We start from the raw sequence: 19210 nt of genomic DNA, 5'->3' as shown, positions 1-19210 counted from the left end.
TTGTCTGCTCTATGGTCGGGTTGTTGTCTCTTTGACACATTCCCCATTTTCATTCTCAATTTAACGTAATTACGTGTCTTTCTAAAATGTTCTAATGTGTCCGATATTGTAACATTTATAGGAGCATTGCCATAGGGGTTGATCATAACACTTTGATTATTTACCATGACAAAGAAATTTAACTATCATTATATTGGTTAGCAACATTATGTCGCAGATTAAACACATTACTAGATAAACGATGAATTGAATGTGGGTTGATATTACAATTTCGCCAGTTTCTGTTAAAATACATTTATTGTTGTTTTTTTCTAATTCTGAGGTCGATCACCTTGGCTGTAATAATTTTGGAAAACCTATTCAAATTTTGGGTTCGCAAGGCTCTTCCGCGTCATACATTATTTTGACATTTTAACGTTTATGATTTGAGCTTCACTGATGTATCCTAACAGGCTTTGAAAATTTTGGCCAAATGCATGCTTCCAAAATGTCGTATGTGAACTTGAACATTTTTGTAAATAGCAGTGAATTAAAAACTTTGACATTTCTGGATTATCCAAGAACTTAAATTATTTTCACAGAAATAAAGAAATGTAAATTATTTTTTTCCCAAAGCCATTCTACAACGATTTTCAAGTTTTCATACAACATTTTGGAAGCAAACTTTACAAACAACTGACATTGGCAATTTTGTAATATGTCTTATTTCACACATTTTGATTGGTCTAACTGCATGCTATTTTGTAATACCAAAGATTTCCTCCCGCCCAGACCATTGGTGTCAAAAAGTATTTTCAGCCGAAAAAGTCATATACGACATTTTAGAAGCCCAGCGACGATATGACTGTATGGCTGCTACAGATCAATATTAACATACCGGCGGTTATCATAATATTAAGAGTATGATAACAATATTTTAAATAATTTGTTAATGAAAAGTGATCAATTCGTCATAACTTTAATATTGCATAATGAAAGCAGTCATTTCAATTTATCGACACATGGATACCTGTGGTAATCTTTGAATATATGCTTATTTCTAATTATAATTCTTAAAAATGACAAACTGGCACTCAAAAAGATAGTGAAATAGATTTCCAATTGACAAGGAGCAGACATGATACTTTGTTTCACCTCTAAGAATTTCATTCCATCTTCCAGATTCTATTGGTATTCTAAAGTTCCGGAATTGTGATGATGATGGAAGTGTTTAACGACCTTGTCCGTCTTTACAGCCTTCGCACGGTCGGGAGATTTCCGGAAGGGTCGTTAGCGTCTGCTGTTCATGTGAAAAGTAAAATTACAAAAATACTGAACTCCGAGGAAAATTCAATCGGAAAGTCCCTAATCACATGGGAAAATCAAATGACAAAACACATTAACGAATGGACAACAACTGTCATATTCCTGACTTGGTACAGGCATTTTCAAATGTAGAAAATGTGGATTGAACCTGGTTTTATAGAGCTAAACCTCTCACTTGTACGACAGTCGCATCAAATTAATAATATCGACAATGATGTGTGAACAAAACAAACAGACACAATAGGTACAAATGTCACAAATAAAGGAAAAAAGTTTAATTCGGTAGGTCACATTCGTGAAAAGGGAACGGGATTATAGTTACGACATAAGGAATATATCCGATATCATCTACTAGTATATAACAGATATCCCATAATGGTCGACCAACTCGTGATGGCGTCCGTAAAATTAACGAAATGAAGACTTCAGCTTCCCAAAGCTTCACTATTGGGAAGCTGACTTAACAATTGATTCTATTGACCTTGGAAGGCACATGAGTATGTGGCGAAGTCCAACACAATGTAGTGGATTTCTGCGAAAAGTTCTTATTTCAAGGATGCGAACAATGAACTAGGTAAAATTTGTACTATTGTAAAGGCCTCGTTGTTCTTTCGGGATTAGTTATAGCTATAAAGGGCGGTTCTGTTTCTGGTTTTGTCAATTATCACATTAATTAAATTTTGTTTATGGCCCCGCAACGAAGTTGTTGGTGCCATAAAGTTTAACCCTTGTCCCTCATTCCGTCATTCCGAAATTCCGTCATTCCGTCATTCCGAAATTCCGTCATTCCGTCATTCCGCAACAAACCATTATACGGAGTTTTTTTTTTCTAAACGCCTTCAAATATTGGGCTGACTTTTGAAATGTAAGTTAACCAATATGAGTTACAAATCAAGTGTAAGTTTTGTTCTGCTAGGCTAATTTTTGCCGAAATTACGGGCTATTGACTTTGATAAATTGTTGAAAATCACAGTCATACGGACTTTTTTCTAAACGCTTTCAAATATTGGGCTGATTTGTGGTATGTGAGTTACTTATGATGAGTTCGAGATCAAGTTTAAGTTTCGTTCAGCTCCGCTAATTTTTGCCGAAATAACGGGCAACGGACTTTGATAAATTGTTGAAAATCACAGTTATACGGACTTTTTTTTCTAAACGCTTTCAGATATTGGGATGTTTTTTGGCATGTGAGTTAACCAATGATGTGTTACAGATCAAGTTTAAGTTTTGTTCTGCTCAGCTAATTTTTGCTGATTTCGGGCTTTGGACTTTAATAAATTGTAGAAAATCACACTTATACGATTCCTTTTTCTAAATGCTTTCAGATATTGGCCTGATTTTTTGTATGTAAGTTAACCAATGATGAGTTCTAGATCAAGTTTAAGTTTCGTTCCGCTCCGCTAATTTTTGCCAAAATTAAGGATTTACAACTTTGAAAATTGTTGAAAATCACAGTTATACGGACATTTTTCTATACGCCCCCAGATTTTGAGGTGAATTTTTTTTTTATATGTGAGACTTATTAGTAACCATCATGTTTGTGTCCACATGTGCTATTGAAATTGCAGATTTTTCAATTTTTTGAGACGGGGCCATTCGTGTCGCTTTGACACATCTAGTTTTATATTGTGTGTGTGTCTGTACCTTCAACTCACTCGTGAACACAGCTGGTTTGCTTTACACTAAGGTTGTTGTATATCATATCAGTTCTTTGAACTTAATGACATACGAATGATGAACAGTGATACCGTTATCTCTATCTGATCGCCATATGAAATATATGTTACATTCAAGGTCCACATGTGATGTCTACATTCGGAATTATACCGCATATTACATTCGGTAGGATATAACATTTGTATTAATTGAATTGTTCTCTGTTGCGAAGGTGCGAGAGTTTCTCGCTGCATTGAAGACCCATTGATGGCCTTCGGCTGTTGTCTGCTCTATGGTCGGGTTGTTGTCTCTTTGACACATTCCCCATTTTCATTCTCAATTTAACGTAATTACGTGTCTTTCTAAAATGTTCTAATGTGTCCGATATTGTAACATTTATAGGAGCATTGTCATAGGGGTTGATCATAACACTTTGATTATTTACCATGACAAAGAAATTTAACTATCATTATATTGGTTAGCAACATTATGTCGCAGATTAAACACATTACTAGATAAACGATGAATTGAATGTGGGTTGATATTACAATTTCGCCAGTTTCTGTTAAAATACATTTATTGTTGTTTTTTTCTAATTCTGAGGTCGATCACCTTGGCTGTAATAATTTTGGAAAACCTATTCAAATTTTGGGTTCGCAAGGCTCTTCCGCGTCATACATTATTTTGACATTTTAACGTTTATGATTTGAGCTTCACTGATGTATCCTTTTCAGCTTTAAGATAAAAAATAAATAAATATTAAAATCTATTCGAATTCAAATATTAAAACATAATAGATAAAATACATTATTTTTTTTATAAACAATTCAAATGACTTTGTATTTATTGTGACAAAATGTTTGATAAAACTTAATAACAAACTAGGCCGAAAACTATTACTTCACCTTATTACAATATATTCACACACATTTTTTTTTTCACCAGCACACATTGTTGTTAAAAGCGACTCAGAAAATTGTTCATGATAATATTTTTTACAGATTCAATATTTTACACTTGTATAACATTATACATTCTAAAATCGACGGACATCAGTTTTCAAACAGAATCAATTGGTATCCGAAAGACAATCTATTGCTTTATTTTTATATAGTACTTAGGTGTAATATAAATTTTCTATTTTTAAAAGAAATATTAATAAATAATTATAAAAATGCCGTGTAATAATATTTATCTTACAGTAAATTAAATGATTGAAAAGCTGAAATTGACATTCTTATACTTTTTTTTAAAGTCCTTGTGACGTTAGTCGGCGTATGTGTGGCACACCAGACTCCATTCAGATGTGTTACAGAGGACTGTACCCAAACTGATGTAACTTTTTCATTTATATAATTAATATTATTTCATTTTTACACAAAAACAAGTATTGTGATACTGCAATAGATCTCACAATAATCACCAACAATTGAGTTCTCTTACAATTCAAGTAGACATACAAACAAAGAAAACAACAAGCGACAACACATGTTCTTAATTCACTTGGTATAGGCACAAAATATGGTTGGTTCATTATCTTTGGCTAAAAGGGGAAACAAGAAAAAGACCAACAGACAAACAAATGTACACAAAACACAGCATAGAAAACTAAAGACTGAGCAACCCGAAAACCACCAAAAACTTGGGGTAACTTCAAGTCCCTTGTAAGGATAGGCAGATCCTTTTCCACACGTGGCACCCCTCGTGTTGCTCATCAAACTTCGTATAGTGATCGTTTTCGTTCCGGAAATATTTTCCTTTACTCCATCGTAAGTGTAGAGTAGTATGCAGATCGGAGCTGAAACTGCCGGGGAGTTAGGTTGCCCATGTCAGAATAAGCCGGTATTAAGTCTGCTTTGGTAGGTCACGTCTGGGAAAAGGGGACGGGATTGCAGTAACGACATCTGGAACATAACCGATATCATCTATGAAACGGATAGTCCATAAGGTCAATCAACTTGTGAGGGCGTCCGTAAAACTCTATCAAGGAAATCATGATAGGAAATACAACAAGCTATGGTATATCGTATCAACAGGGATATATACACATTAGTCTGCAGGTGTTGCTAGACTTTTGCAACATAGAAATGGAAGATTACAATTGTGAAGCTGAAGTCATCTCTTTTGTCGTAAATGTTAGTTTTCAACCGACCCGCAATTCAAGTAGGTAGAGAAATAAGGCAGACTTAACAGTTTCCGTTATATCCTTTATCTCAAGTTCGATGGGACAGATTTTTACAACAGTAATGGGCAAAGAGTATAAGGAATAGAAAAAAAAAATACCAAAACAATTAACGATAAACAGAACTGGAGGACCCCAACCAAAACCTCCTTTATTTGAATATGTTCACATGAAATATTCGTGTACATGTATCTCTTGTCAACCACACTTTAACAATCGAATTCCCTCTCGTAGTATATTATGTTCATTACGTGTTATAAATATATCATAATGAGATACAGTGATACAGGTACTGACATTTCCTATTAGATTTATGAAGCTTTCTAATACAGCTTTCTAATACAGTGTAATCAATAATTATCGGTCATTTGTAACTTGGAAACATTACAAGGTGTAGAAACTATTTTCTATCCCAAAACTAGTAAAATATGAAATTAAATCAAGTGAAACTATAGGCGCCTTCAAAATTTGCAGAAAATCAGAATACCTTTCAAAAATGATCAACATTAAAAGAGGGACGAAAGATACCAGAGGGATGCCCAAACTCATATATTGAAAAGAAACTGACAACGCCATGGCTAAAAATAAAAAAAAGACAAACAGAGAATAATAGTACAGAAGACACAACAAAGAAAACTAAAGACTAAGCAACACGAACACAACCAAAAACTGGGGGTGATCTCAGGTGCTCCGGAAGGGTAAGCAGATCCTGCTCCACATGTGTCACCCGTCGTGTTGCTTATGTTATTTAAAATCCGGTAAATAGTCTAATTCGGTTGGTTGGCTACTGTAGTTACGACATAAGGAACATATCCGATATCATCTGTGAAACGGTTATTCCATTCCGGTCAACCAACTCATGATGGCGTCCGTAAAATTTACGAAGGAATGACTTCAACTTCACCATTTGGAACTCTTGGTTTAAAAGCTTCCTTGTAGGATCAAATTCAAATGTACAGAATCTATAATTTTTGTAAACGGTGATTGTTTATTAAGAGTGCATTTCTTTCTAATAAAAATGACACAAACGGTTCAGCGAGCACACGTTTGGATCGTTTGTTTCCAACATTACTTTTGCAAATTTTGCATAAATTTTGACAAACTATACACTCCCTAAAAAATAATCTACAGTTTGTCTTCATCGTTTGTTAATACCAACGCTGCATTTCTTTCTTACTTTCAAATTGGCATTGAATTAGTTGTTATCTACTCATATTTTACCCAATAAAAAGAATGATTCATACAAAAGAAAAAGAGGTATAATCCTGATTGTCACAACCAAAAACAATTATTAGGTACAGAAGCTATTGTACCGCGAAATAAGATTGTTTGACAGTTCAAACAGGCTCAGTAAACAATGATTAAACGATGCATTTGTTTCTACTTTCGAAACGTTAAACATACTATAACAAACGGCACACAACGTTCACAAAACTGTGGTAGGAAAGAAATGCACTCAAAATATGAAAGTAAATATGCATTGCATAGTTAATCCTTAAATAAAACATATCTTTATTTAATATGTTCAAAGTTTAAGTTAGCATTAATTTATTTAAGCTTATTTAGTAGTAGACATACGTAAGTTCCCTCTTTTGTAGGTGTGTATGATACGTATATTTAACTCGGACACTAAAGGAAACTGCGCCAGAATGCCGCATCATGTAAGATATCAATACTTTCCAATTTTTTATATTTGCAACAGTGTCAAACCTTGTGACCCTTCTTGTGCGGTGTTGACGTCTAATTCCGTGATTTCCTTTAGGTGTCAGATCACCAATTACTCCCTCCAATTTAGAACGTATGTAAAAGTGGCCCTAATCGGGCATAACATAGTGCTTTTGAGGTCCTTGTTTACTTAAACTAACCAACAAATTTGCAAAAATGATACTTTTGGTTAAAGAGAAATAATTTAATTGGTGGTCTGACACCTTTAGCATTCGACAAGCATATATTCTAGACATAAAACTGAGAATGGAAATGGGGAATGTGTCAAAGAGACAACAACCCGACCATAGAGCAGACAACAGCAGAAGGTCACCAATAGGTCTTCAATGCAACAAAAACTCCAGAACCCGGAGGCGTCCTTCAGCTGGCTCCTCAACAAATATATATACTAGTTCAGTGATTCAGTGATAAACATAACTCTTTTGAACAACAATGGCAAAAGATCACAAATTGGAAAATGAAACAATTATTAGAGAAGACACAGATAAAACAATAAAAAGAAGGAATTATCATTATGATGATGGTGGAGGGTGTGTCCATTGACAAATTAAATGCATATTCAGGACGAAAACAAGTTGATGTAAATGCAGATTGACCATAAAAAAGAAGATTTGGTATCTCCACACAAGTGACTAAATGATACTGAAATTAACAACTATAGGTCACCGTACGGCCTTCAACAATGAGCAAAGCACATATCGCATTGTCAGCTGTAAAAGTCCCCGAAATGACAAATGTTAAACAGTTCAAACGAGAAAACTAACGGCCCAATTGTTGTACAAAAAATAAACGAAAAACAACTACGTAACACATCGACAAATGACAACCACTGAATTACAGGCCCCTGACTTGGGACAGGCACATACATACAGAACGTATCGGATTTAAAGATGTCCGGGATCCAGACCTTACCCCTAACCAGAGACAGTGGTGAAACAGTACAACATAAGAACGAACTATAAAAATCAGTTGAAAAAGGCGCAACTCATCAGATTGGTACAAATAAAATACGTCTAACACAAACACAGAGTGGATGTGGCCGGGTACTTATATATCCAAACAAAAGAAATCCCACTAAGTACTGATAATAGAGTACTCGCAGTAACTAACAGCTAGTTCAAAGCCACAAAATAGCTCATCTATACTTTTGAATAAACTACCAAATGAAATGAAATGTTGTGAAAACCTGGACACTTTTAAACAAAAATGTTTTGATTTCTTGACTATAATAAATGATTTATAACAACTTACGAAAATATTCTAATGATTTGTATTTTATATATATATATAAATTCATTTTTTCTCTTGTTCTACAGACAATTTATAGTTAGCATGAATAGTACATTTACATAATATGTTAGAAACTGCAAGCTTTGTAATATTTGTACTGTGTGTTCTTTGTGAGGGCCTCAATGTAGATTAGCGAAAGCTAATTGAGCCACCCTCTTTAAATAAAGTCATTACTTACTTACTTACTTACTTACTTAACAAGTAATAAAAATAATCTTGCATCTAAGACTAAATTATCAATCAATACACACCCAACATCCATTGAATTAAGTGTAATGACGTCATAAACAGTCAGAGAAAAACACGAACTTGTGCAATGCCAAAATACAGGGCATACAGGTATCGACAGATTGTATATCCATGAAAGTGCATATGAATATAATAATAGTCTTGGTCAAGACAGACACGATGAGTCGGATTTTATAAGATCACAAGGTAGCAGTCCGCATGAATACATGCCATCCTACCTGGACACATTTTTTTGCACCCGATCCAAACTAGTCTTTTCCTCCTTCGTTATTGCCACGTGTTGAGCAACTTAATTAGAATAAAGCAGAGAGAAGAAACATTAAAAAAATCTCGCTCGAAAGAAAACAGACAATGCAATGACCAAATGAAAACAATGGCAAAGACAAAAAACAGTCCAACGAACAATACCTTAATTGTAATTTTGAGTTTACACTTATACAACCAGGGATAAACACATGTGCTCCGGAAGGTTCAATTGTTCATGCTACACGAGTGACAACCAAATATTTCAAGTTTAAATTCATTTAAAATTATACATGAAAAGATGGTATTTTGGTTACAGGCACCGGGATTACAACTATGCCCACAAACACTGCTTCAAGATCCAAATCAAGGCAATGTAGACTTAAACTGCTTTTGTGACAATGAGAAATGCATGTTAGAGTTAAGTAAGTTCTTGTAAGATGTTAATTGAAGAAGTTGAATAATTTATCAATCAAAGGAGCTACATATAAATTCAAGGCATCTATCAATAAACCAACACACCATCATCAATATTGTTCTTTAGTCCAACATTCGATTTCCAAAAATAATTTAATAAAGTGTCAGCAATATGAAAATAGTAAGATTACAAAAATACTCAACTCCTAGGAAAATTCAAAATGGAAAGTCCCTAATCAAATGGCAAAATCAAAAGTCTAAACAAATTGATAACAACTGTCATATTTCTGACTTGGTACAGACATTTTCGTATGTAGAAAATGGTGGATTAAACCTGTTTTTTAGCTAGCAAACCTCTCACTTGTATGACAGTTTCATAGAATTGAATTGATTCTAGACAAGTGATGCAGAAAAGTAACAAAGACTATAACAAGATCTGCTATCAACTCAAAATCTATTAAGGAACTTAAAAATTCAAATATGTTTAACGAGATTCTGGTCTTTATGGACAAACACATTAACAAATGGAAAGACCAACTTCATATGTTTGTTAATAAAATTTAACCTATCCGATCAACCATTCTGAGAGAGCCGTGGTGTAGTGCATCGGAATACTAACACAAAGGTTCCTGGTTCGATTACCGTTTGGGATGAAAATTTCAGGAACTCAATTTTCGGCTCTCCCTTGACACCATCTGCGAGTATGGTCTTGAGGAAACGATGATAGTCCGTCGGAAGGGGACGATAAATGGCTGACCCGTGTTAAGAGAGAGCCATATCTCTTGCACGTTAAAGGTACCCTTGTAGATTTCGAAAAAGAGTAGGCTAATGCCGCTACAAGGCAGCACCCGCAAAGTGGAAAGGGATTAATATAAGTTGCAAAACTTGTTTCCCAATCCACTATAAATAAATATGTTTAAACTAACCATTCTAGTTGTATAGAAATCATTACTTTACAGTATATGCATAAATCATTTAGATTTAAGGATGTTTGCTTGTCATGATTTGGAATTTTTGTCAGATTTTCGAAATCCTTTGGTTTAATCCAGTTGAATGCCTTAATAAATGTTTGGTCATGAACCCCCATTTTTCTTTTTATTAATCATTTAAATATTTATTATAAGCCATTTGTAAGAGTCTTATAAAATCTTACTTCTTTTTCAATAGTTTTTGAGAACTTTAACTGGTCAATGATAAAGCTATGAAAAAGCAAGAGAGAACATTTTCCCGCCAGATTTCCAATGGCTAATATCTCAAAAACATGCACATTGACCCCTATATTTGTTTTGCTTTTTTTATTCCGCAATTAATCCCCTATCAATATATACTAGTTTTATGGAAAGCTATTTATTTTGAAACTGAGCAGCAATCTTCCTTAATTTGCTTACTTAAAAACTAGAAGGAAATAGGATATGATGTTTGTATAACTGATCGGTCTATACTTGAAATAATCCGTACCAACAGTCATGTTTTGATCACTGTCAAACACATCCATTGTATTAACATTAACAGTTAGAACATTTACTTCATCTCACACACTGAAACTTTTGTAAAATTAAATTGTACTTAGATATCAGTCTGTTGTTTTTATGAAGCTAATTCATATTTACCATGTATTATATAGTTGCTACGATAATGTTGCTACTAATAACTGAAAACTATTATACATTTATTTCAGCTGGACTTTTATTTTTTCGTGCATTGACAAATGTTGGTGGTTCGACCCCAAGTAGTCACGTACTTGATTGCGTGGGAACTCGTTGTTCTATTGGCCAGGTGATACAATATTTAGACAAAAAGATCTAGATCTTAAGTCAATTATTCAGTTCAAAATCACTTCTTTGCGAAGACAGTAAAGCCTTATACCTTCGTTTAATTTAACAGTGCATTTGGGGCATTCAGAGTAACAGTCATTTTGACAAGTTTAAACATTCGGCCATTAATTTTGCAGAAATACTTTATTAATCAATTCATTATTGTGGCCTGGATGTCAATGTAATATTAAAACTAATACGTTGAACTTATTATTGAAACATAATTATAAAGATATACATGTATTTGTTATGGAAAATCTGTAGGGATCACTACAACACTTTCGTACAACAAGGAAAACAAACTAAACATACCTAATGATATAAGCACTTTATAAATCTATCGCATCCGGAGTGCTTTTCTGGATTACCTTCTCAAAACTGAATATTTGGAGTAAATCCGATGCAAAGTTAGGAGCTATATGGTAAAAAGTACATTTTATAATTATAGAATATATGAATATATCTAATATCAACTTTGCCTGTGAGAGTTGGATCCTTATCTTTAAGAATAATATATACCAAAAAAAAAAAAAAAAACAATACTGGAAAAATTAACTTTAAATAGAATTTGGTAACATTTAAGGTAGCACAATACAAAGATTTCATACCTCAAGGTCCCCAGTTTTAAAATGCTGTAACTTTCTTCATAATGCTTGAAAATTTATAAAAGGGATATCTATGGATAGCTAACAGATTACTTTTTCATAGTAATGCAATGTTAGTATTATACAACAATTATGTGATTAATTATAATGATAACTGTGTCTACATAATTTTACAAGAAATTTCTACTTTCAATTGAAATTAGCTTCTTCATGGATCCCCCGAGAGGGTTGATTTCATTATATGTTGTTCCTTGAGTCATTATCTACAAAAGGGTGTCTCAGATTTTGGATAGAATGTATAGATCAAATGTTACACCTAATCATACACTGTCTACTTTTATGTGGTAAGGATGTTTACACTAATTACAAATTTATGAAAGAATGGAATACAATAGCGATAATTTGAGACACACTTTTGTAGCTCCTGTTGTGTAGATTAAGATAACGTTAAAATTTCTTGTGTAGCTATAGAGATAAAAGAGCTAAATTCATTCAAGTGAACTGACCATGATTTTGCCATAAATTGCATAATGATTGATTACATAATGATTGCATAAAAAAATATTGCATTCATTTAAAAGATAATTCTGTTATCTATTTATATATACCTCTTTTATTAATTTATATGCAGTTTTAAGAAAGTAACAGCATTTTAGAAGTTGGAGATTGGATGTAAACAAATCTTTGTATTGTGCTACCTTAATGTAGCATTAGCGTTTAATACAATTCATTAGTTTCTGTGTATACTATATATAGCAACATCCTTTACAGATTTGTTACATTGAAGAAGGTGGGGGAAGTCCAATAGGAAGATGCATGGAAGATCCAACAAAATTGGGTACAAAGGTTATGTTTCTTTTCTTAAAATTTATAATAGAGACACTCAACATTTCTACAATCCATCAAATAATTATAACAAAACTTTTAACAAAAGAAATACCGGTCTCCATAAATAAGACGTCAAGCAAGCAATAATTCAAACCATGTAGAGGGAACATCAGTTTCTGGGTAATTCATTGATAAATTAGTTTAGAAAATATGTAAAAATCATGTCCGTGTCGAACTAACATAATGGTTCCCTCCGAGACTAACATTCCACCATGAATGGTGCATGTGTATATTGTTAGTAAATGTAAATGACATTTTATATTTGTGCGTCCAAAGCGCTTTTTTATATCTTAACTTTAAAAGTAACTCTCAAACATAAACATGTAAACGCCAGGTGTGCATACTTATACATACACATGTATACACTTCAGGAGGTTTTTGACTAAGAAAAACCATAAAGAATACCATAATTCACCTGAGGTCAATTTTGTTTGAGGTACTAATTAAAGGTTTGTTTCTTTTTAATTACATCTTCATCTATCGACAGGAAATAGATAGCATATATCAACACATGAAAGTACCAAAACATCGAATCTCAAAATAATAAGCTGGTGATACACTCGGGCAATAACAGTTGGTAAATAAGACTGTCTAACTTTTGTGAATCTGACGAGCTCTTTAAAAAAACAATAAACAGTTCTCTACAAATTACAAAAAAATTAAAATTGAGAATGGAAATGTGGAATGTGTCAAAGAGACAACAACCCGACCAAGCAGCTCAAAGCCATATATGGGTCTTTAAAACAGCGATAAAATACCGCACTTGAAAGCGGACTGCAGGTACAATGTAGCCCCTAAATACAAATGTGTACTGGTTCAGTGAAAATGAACGACACAAAACACTCCGAAACATATAAACGAACTAAAATAATAAAAATAAACAACCAAACATTCAAGACTAACAAAGGCCAGAGGCTCCTGACTAGGGGTAAAGCGCTTAAACGCAGCGAGGTTAAACATGTTTAGTGAGATCTCAACCCCTTATACCTCTAGTCAATGTAGGATAAACATGTTTAGTGAGATCTCAACCCCTTATACCTCTAGTCAATGTAGGATAAACATGTTTAGTGAGATCTCAACCCCTTATACCTCTAGTCAATGTATAGTGAGATCTCAACCCCTTATACCTCTAGTCAATGTATAGTGAGATCTTAACCCCTTATACCTCTAGTCAATGTAGGTTAAACATGTTTAGTGAGATCCAAACCCCTTATACCTCTAGTCAATGTAGGTTAAACATGTTTAGTGAGATCTCAACCCCTTATACCTCTAGTCAATGTAAGATAAACATGTTTAGTGAGATCTCAACTCCTTATACCTCTAGTCAATGTAGGTTAAACATGTTTAGTGAGATCTCAACTCCTTATACCTCTAGTCAATGTAGGTTAAACATGTTTAGTGAGATCTCAACCCCTTATACCTCTAGTCAATGTATAGTGAGATCTCAACCCCTTATACCTCTAGTCAATGTATAGTGAGATCTTAACCCCTTATACCTCTAGTCAATGTAGGTTAAACATGTTTAGTGAGATCTCAACCCCTTATACCTCTAGTCAATGTAGGATAAACATGTTTAGTGAGATCTCAACCCCTTATACCTCTAGTCAATGTAGGTTAAACATGTTTAGTGAGATCTCAACTCCTTATACCTCTAGTCAATGTAAGTTAAACATGTTTAGTGAGATCTCAACCCCTTATACCTCTAGTCAATGTATAGTGAGATCTCAACCCCTTATACCTCTAGTCAATGTATAGTGAGATCTCAACCCCTTATATCTCTAGTCAATGTAGGATAAACATGTTTAGTGAGATCTCAACCCCTTATACCTCTAGTCAATGTTTAGTGAGATCTCAACCCCTTATACCTCTAGTCAATGTATAGTGAGATCTCAACCCCTTATACCTCTAGTCAATGTAGGATAAACATGTTTAGTGAGATCTCAACCCATTATACCTCTAGTCAATGTAGGATAAACATGTTTAGTGAGATATCAACCCCTCATACCTCTAGTCAATATATAGTGAGATCTCAACCCCTTATACTTCTAGTCAATGTAGGATAAACATGTTTAGTGAGATCACAACCCCTCATACCTCTAGTCAATGTAGGATAAACATGTTTAGTGAGATCTCAACCCCTTATACCTCTAGTCAATGTAGGATAAACATGTTTAGTGAGATCTCAACCCCTTATACCTCTAGTCAATGTAGGATAAACATGTTTAGTGAGATCTCAACCCCTTATACCTCTAGTCAATGTAGGATAAACATGTTTAGTGAGATCTCAACCCCTTATACCTCTAGTCAATGTATAGTTAGATCTCAACCCCTTATACCTCTAGTCAATGTATAGTGAGATCTCAACCCCTTATACCTCTAGTCAATGTATAGGGAGATCTTAACCCCTTATACTTCTAGTCAATGTAGGATAAACATGTTTAGTGAGATCACAACCCCTCATACCTCTAGTCAATGTAGGATAAACATGTTTAGTGAGATCTCAACCCCTTATACCTCTAGTCAATGTAGGATAAACATGTTTAGTGAGATCTCAACCCCTTATACCTCTAGTCAATGTAGGATAAACATGTTTAGTGAGATCTCAACCCCTTATACCTCTAGTCAATGTAGGATAAACATGTTTAGTGAGATCTCAACCCCTTATACCTCTAGTCAATGTAAGATAAACATGTTTAGTGAGATCTCAACCCCTCGTACCTCTACTCAATGTAGGATAAACATGTTTAGTGAGATCTCAACCCCTTATACCTCTAGTCAATGTAGGATAAACATGTTTAGTGAGATCTCAACCCCTTATACCTCTAGTCAATGTAGGATAAACAAACACAAATCAATACGTACAGTAAAACTTAGTTTAGAAGAAGTCCGAATCGGATGTCAAAATAGTAAAAAGAAGAAACTACTCAAAATGACAATGCTACATACATTAACAACGGACTACAAGCAGTTACTAACATACAAGCTCCAGACCTTAATTTAACCGATTGAAAAAAATATGTCTTTATTATATGAAAATAAAGCACATTCCCGCCCGTTAAAAGTATCTTCTATCATAACGTATATGAGAAGAACATAACCCGTATCATGACAACAACTGGTTTTAGAAAAAGTGCGTTTATTTCCGAAAACCCTATGAGTGAATAAATATTAATTTCAAACTATGCCATCTTTATGTCCTTACAACAGTATCGTAAATATATCCCTTCTGAATAAATCTGTTAAAAGGTTTGGTTAGCTTTGGAGGTGAATGGCGACATTTTTGTGCTTTTTTTTTACCTGGCTTGAGTATTCGTTCATTTTTAAATCTAACAGACTATTATTATCAAGTATTATAACAACAAAATACTATTTATCTCTTCAGGTGACATTTGGATGCTCTTCACATACGCTACCCTGTTACTGCAAAAGAGATCATTGTATTGCAACGGCCAAAACCATCAGACCTACAACAACTACCAGTACTACATTAGTTAAAAGTACGACAATCACTACACCAGTCCAGCATTCAGGTTAGAACAGACATATAGTTATTAACTTCTATGTCATAAGGTTACTTGTGGAGAGCTGTCACATTGAATCATACCACATCTACGTATGTTTATTTAGACTTATCATATAAAATGAAGAAATATTTTAAGTAATTTCTAAGGTTGGTTCCAGAATAACAAAGTTTCAAATAATCTTTAAAATTTGACTATCATTTGCAGAAATGGGTATTTTAAGGTGGGTCTTGATAAAAAAAATCCATATAGAGTTGGGTGCGCATATTCGCCGGGGACACAATTTCGCCGTTTTACTATTTTGAGGTGTAAATACTTCAAAAGATGGCTGAAATGAAAGAAATATGCCGGTGACTTAGATTTTTATAACAAATATGGTTATTCTTTAAACTATGACAAAATTGCGGCACTTACCACAGGGGACCGAAAAACGGACAACGACTTTTTGGCCAATTTCATGATCTTGCTGACTGATAATTTCCTTTCTCAGCGGAGTCGAGTGATATGAAAACGGAGTCAATCGAATGGTATGAAAATTATCGCTAGGAACTAAGGGAACACGTGCTGTTGTTAAGAAAAACGTCTTCATATGTAAAATAGCGATACACAGAATATCATAGGTTACCTCAATTCGACTGCTCTTCTCACTTTCGTCGTGCCGGCTCAAGCGAGAAAATCAACGATAATCTATAAAACTACATCATAAAATTTAACGATAAATTGTGAGAAGATACTTTTGATTTCAGATGAGAAAAAGAAAAAAATGTTCGCAGGAGTGCTCATCATTTACTTTACTGTTATTCCTTTGTTGGCTTTAATGATACAAATATTGTAATCACTTTTTACTTTTTTTTTTTATTATAGTGAAGACAACTGAGAACCCATTATGTGTAGACAATGATAACAGATGCGCTCTATATAAAGACAGCCTTTGTCATGCTACTGCACATACATATGTTGTCGCTACATGTGCCAAGACATGTAACAAATGTGATGAATATATAGGTAAAGTATATGTTGTCGCTACATGTGCCAAGATATGTAACAAATGTGATGAATATATTGGTAAAGAATATGTTGTCGCTACATGTGCCAAGACATGTAACAAATGTGATGAATATATAGGTAAAGTATATGTTGTCGCTACATGTGCCTATATATGTAGCAAATTACAGAATATATAGGTAAAGTTGGTGAACTGAAACTTTAAAAAAAATCAAAAACCAAAAATTCAGAATGTTGAATCACAATCTGTTATAAGCCAGACAATAGAAAATCCTTATTTGCTTAACAGAACTGTAAATTTTTCACAGGTTGATTAATATCTCTTAAGGTAGACCACCTCCTATAAGGAACTGTTGAAAAGATGACAGAAGACTCGGTCCCTCAGACTGGCATCAAAGATATAGAAATACAACATGCACAAGGCATTTGCATTCCGTCCTGTCTTATAAGAGCTTTTACGCAATTATTCTGACCGTGTAAATGCTGTTTAGCCAGTCAAGGTCATTAAAAACTTTCATCATCAGACTACATAAGTTTAATTACATTTAAATCAAAGTTTTATATCAGCGTTTTATTGGACTAGTGGGATGTCTTTGTCAATGAACTTTTTCTGTATAAGTAATTTATATCGCAATTGTAAAAAAAATTAAATGCAAAGTAAGCAATCTCAGACCTACATTTCTTATGTGATATATAAGTTAAATGTTTAAGAGAATGAATACGTCAACATAAAACAGTGCTGTCAATACTTCGGATGTGTTATGCTAAAGAATTCTTTGTGTGTAGTGACTGACAGTTTAGTTTTTTTGGCACTATGATTAGCGTTCCTGACAGTTTCTAACAGCTTCAACCAGATGTAAAGAGATGATAGATAATCCTAGCTGCAGATAAAATCCATTTTAACAAATGAATAAACCATTGTTGCCAAAAATAAATAAATAGAATGTCACTCACTACACATATCACAAAGAATTTCTTAGCATGACATAACTTAATGTTTTATTTAAAGACCTGTAAGTTTGAATGGAATGTTTTACAAATTACGAGCTCTGGAAATTATATCAGAATAAACTGATTAATTATGTAGTGTAATTAACGCCACTTACACACTGTTAGTAGTGCTATTTCGTGGTGTCAGTTTATGTTGGTGGAGGAAACTGGAGTGCCCGCAGAGACCGCCGATTTTTGGTAGGAACTATAAGACACTAAAACTTTATTTCAAACACAAAAGTTTTCTACTTTTAGCTTTTAATTTCAGATATAGAAAATTGCTTTTGTTTTTCATAACATAAAATGTACATGTTTTTTTCAGCAACATTGAAAACAAAGACAATAACCACACATCGACCATTTCTAAACGCAAAATCCACCTCATCGGTAACTACTTCAAATCCGAGTACAGCGAGACAGACGAAATGCCATACATGTGGAAACATTGATAGTCTAACCCCTTGCTCTACAGATGAAGTCTATCGTATTTTAACTTCACCATGTCAGACAGGTCAAGATTTTTGCATGACAGATGTCTTAACTGACAATTTTGGCAAAGAACATATTTTCAAAGGGTTTGTACAGTTCGCTTTATACCTTTGCAATGTCAATCTCGATGAATTAATGTACTAATACATTCAAACTTGAATATTGTCATTAGAGGCAAAATCATCGTTACTATTACATCTTCTTTTATCCATCCGTGTTCGACCATAAAAAAAAAATGTTGTAGATTATTTTATAAACAAAAAACGTCCCAACAGTAAATAGATTTAAGGAGCATATTAAAAAGGAGATTTCAAAGAATATAACCAGTTGATAAGAATTTTTTTTTCTTCGGAAATGTCAATTTTGACCAAAAAAGATGCAATCATCGTGTTAGTTTCAGTAGAATGCTCAGTTAGTCAATAAACTATTATATTTAGTCAACAGAAGACAATTTAATGCATTACTATGCATCTCTTTGTAAGATTTCAAAAAGTAGATACTTTTATACCAATGAATTCATGCGAAAATGTTCAAGTGTCGTCGTCTGAATTGATGTTTTTCGTTTAAACAATAGCTTAGTTTATATTGCAATAGTTTTACCTTGTGTTACAGATGTGTTACTGAACAAACATGCCATGCAAAATGGACCAATAATTCTGCCAAGCTTGATTATTGTACACAATACGGAACGGTCAACAATCACAATGTTCATGAATGCCATTTCTGTTGCCATGGCGACGGATGTAATTCGAACATCAAACCTTCGACGTTATCTCTTGTAAAACCAAATTTAGCATCGTTATTCGTCGGAAAATAAAGGATGATCAGTTA

General features: G+C 33.7%; 1 protein-coding gene across 1 annotated transcript; it reads left to right on the top strand.

The window, feature by feature from the left end:
- The first annotated feature begins 3054 nt into the window (after window positions 1-3054).
- Window positions 3055-19210, top strand: LOC139511301 (uncharacterized). The gene is made up of 10 exons (XM_071297925.1): window positions 3055-3147; window positions 4217-4296; window positions 6742-6804; window positions 8970-9075; window positions 10746-10843; window positions 12258-12332; window positions 15757-15904; window positions 16760-16900; window positions 18213-18465; window positions 18992-19210. Exons 1-10 carry the CDS (start codon window positions 3111-3113, stop codon window positions 19194-19196), a joined length of 1206 nt encoding a protein of 401 aa, XP_071154026.1. The 5' UTR covers window positions 3055-3110; the 3' UTR covers window positions 19197-19210.

This window comes from Mytilus edulis, chromosome 2 (assembly GCF_963676685.1).
Source record: "Mytilus edulis chromosome 2, xbMytEdul2.2, whole genome shotgun sequence".
Classification (NCBI taxonomy): domain Eukaryota; kingdom Metazoa; phylum Mollusca; class Bivalvia; order Mytilida; family Mytilidae; genus Mytilus; species Mytilus edulis.
The sequence above is the reverse complement of the archived record's forward strand: the minus strand, read 5'-3'. Positions and strand labels throughout refer to the sequence as shown.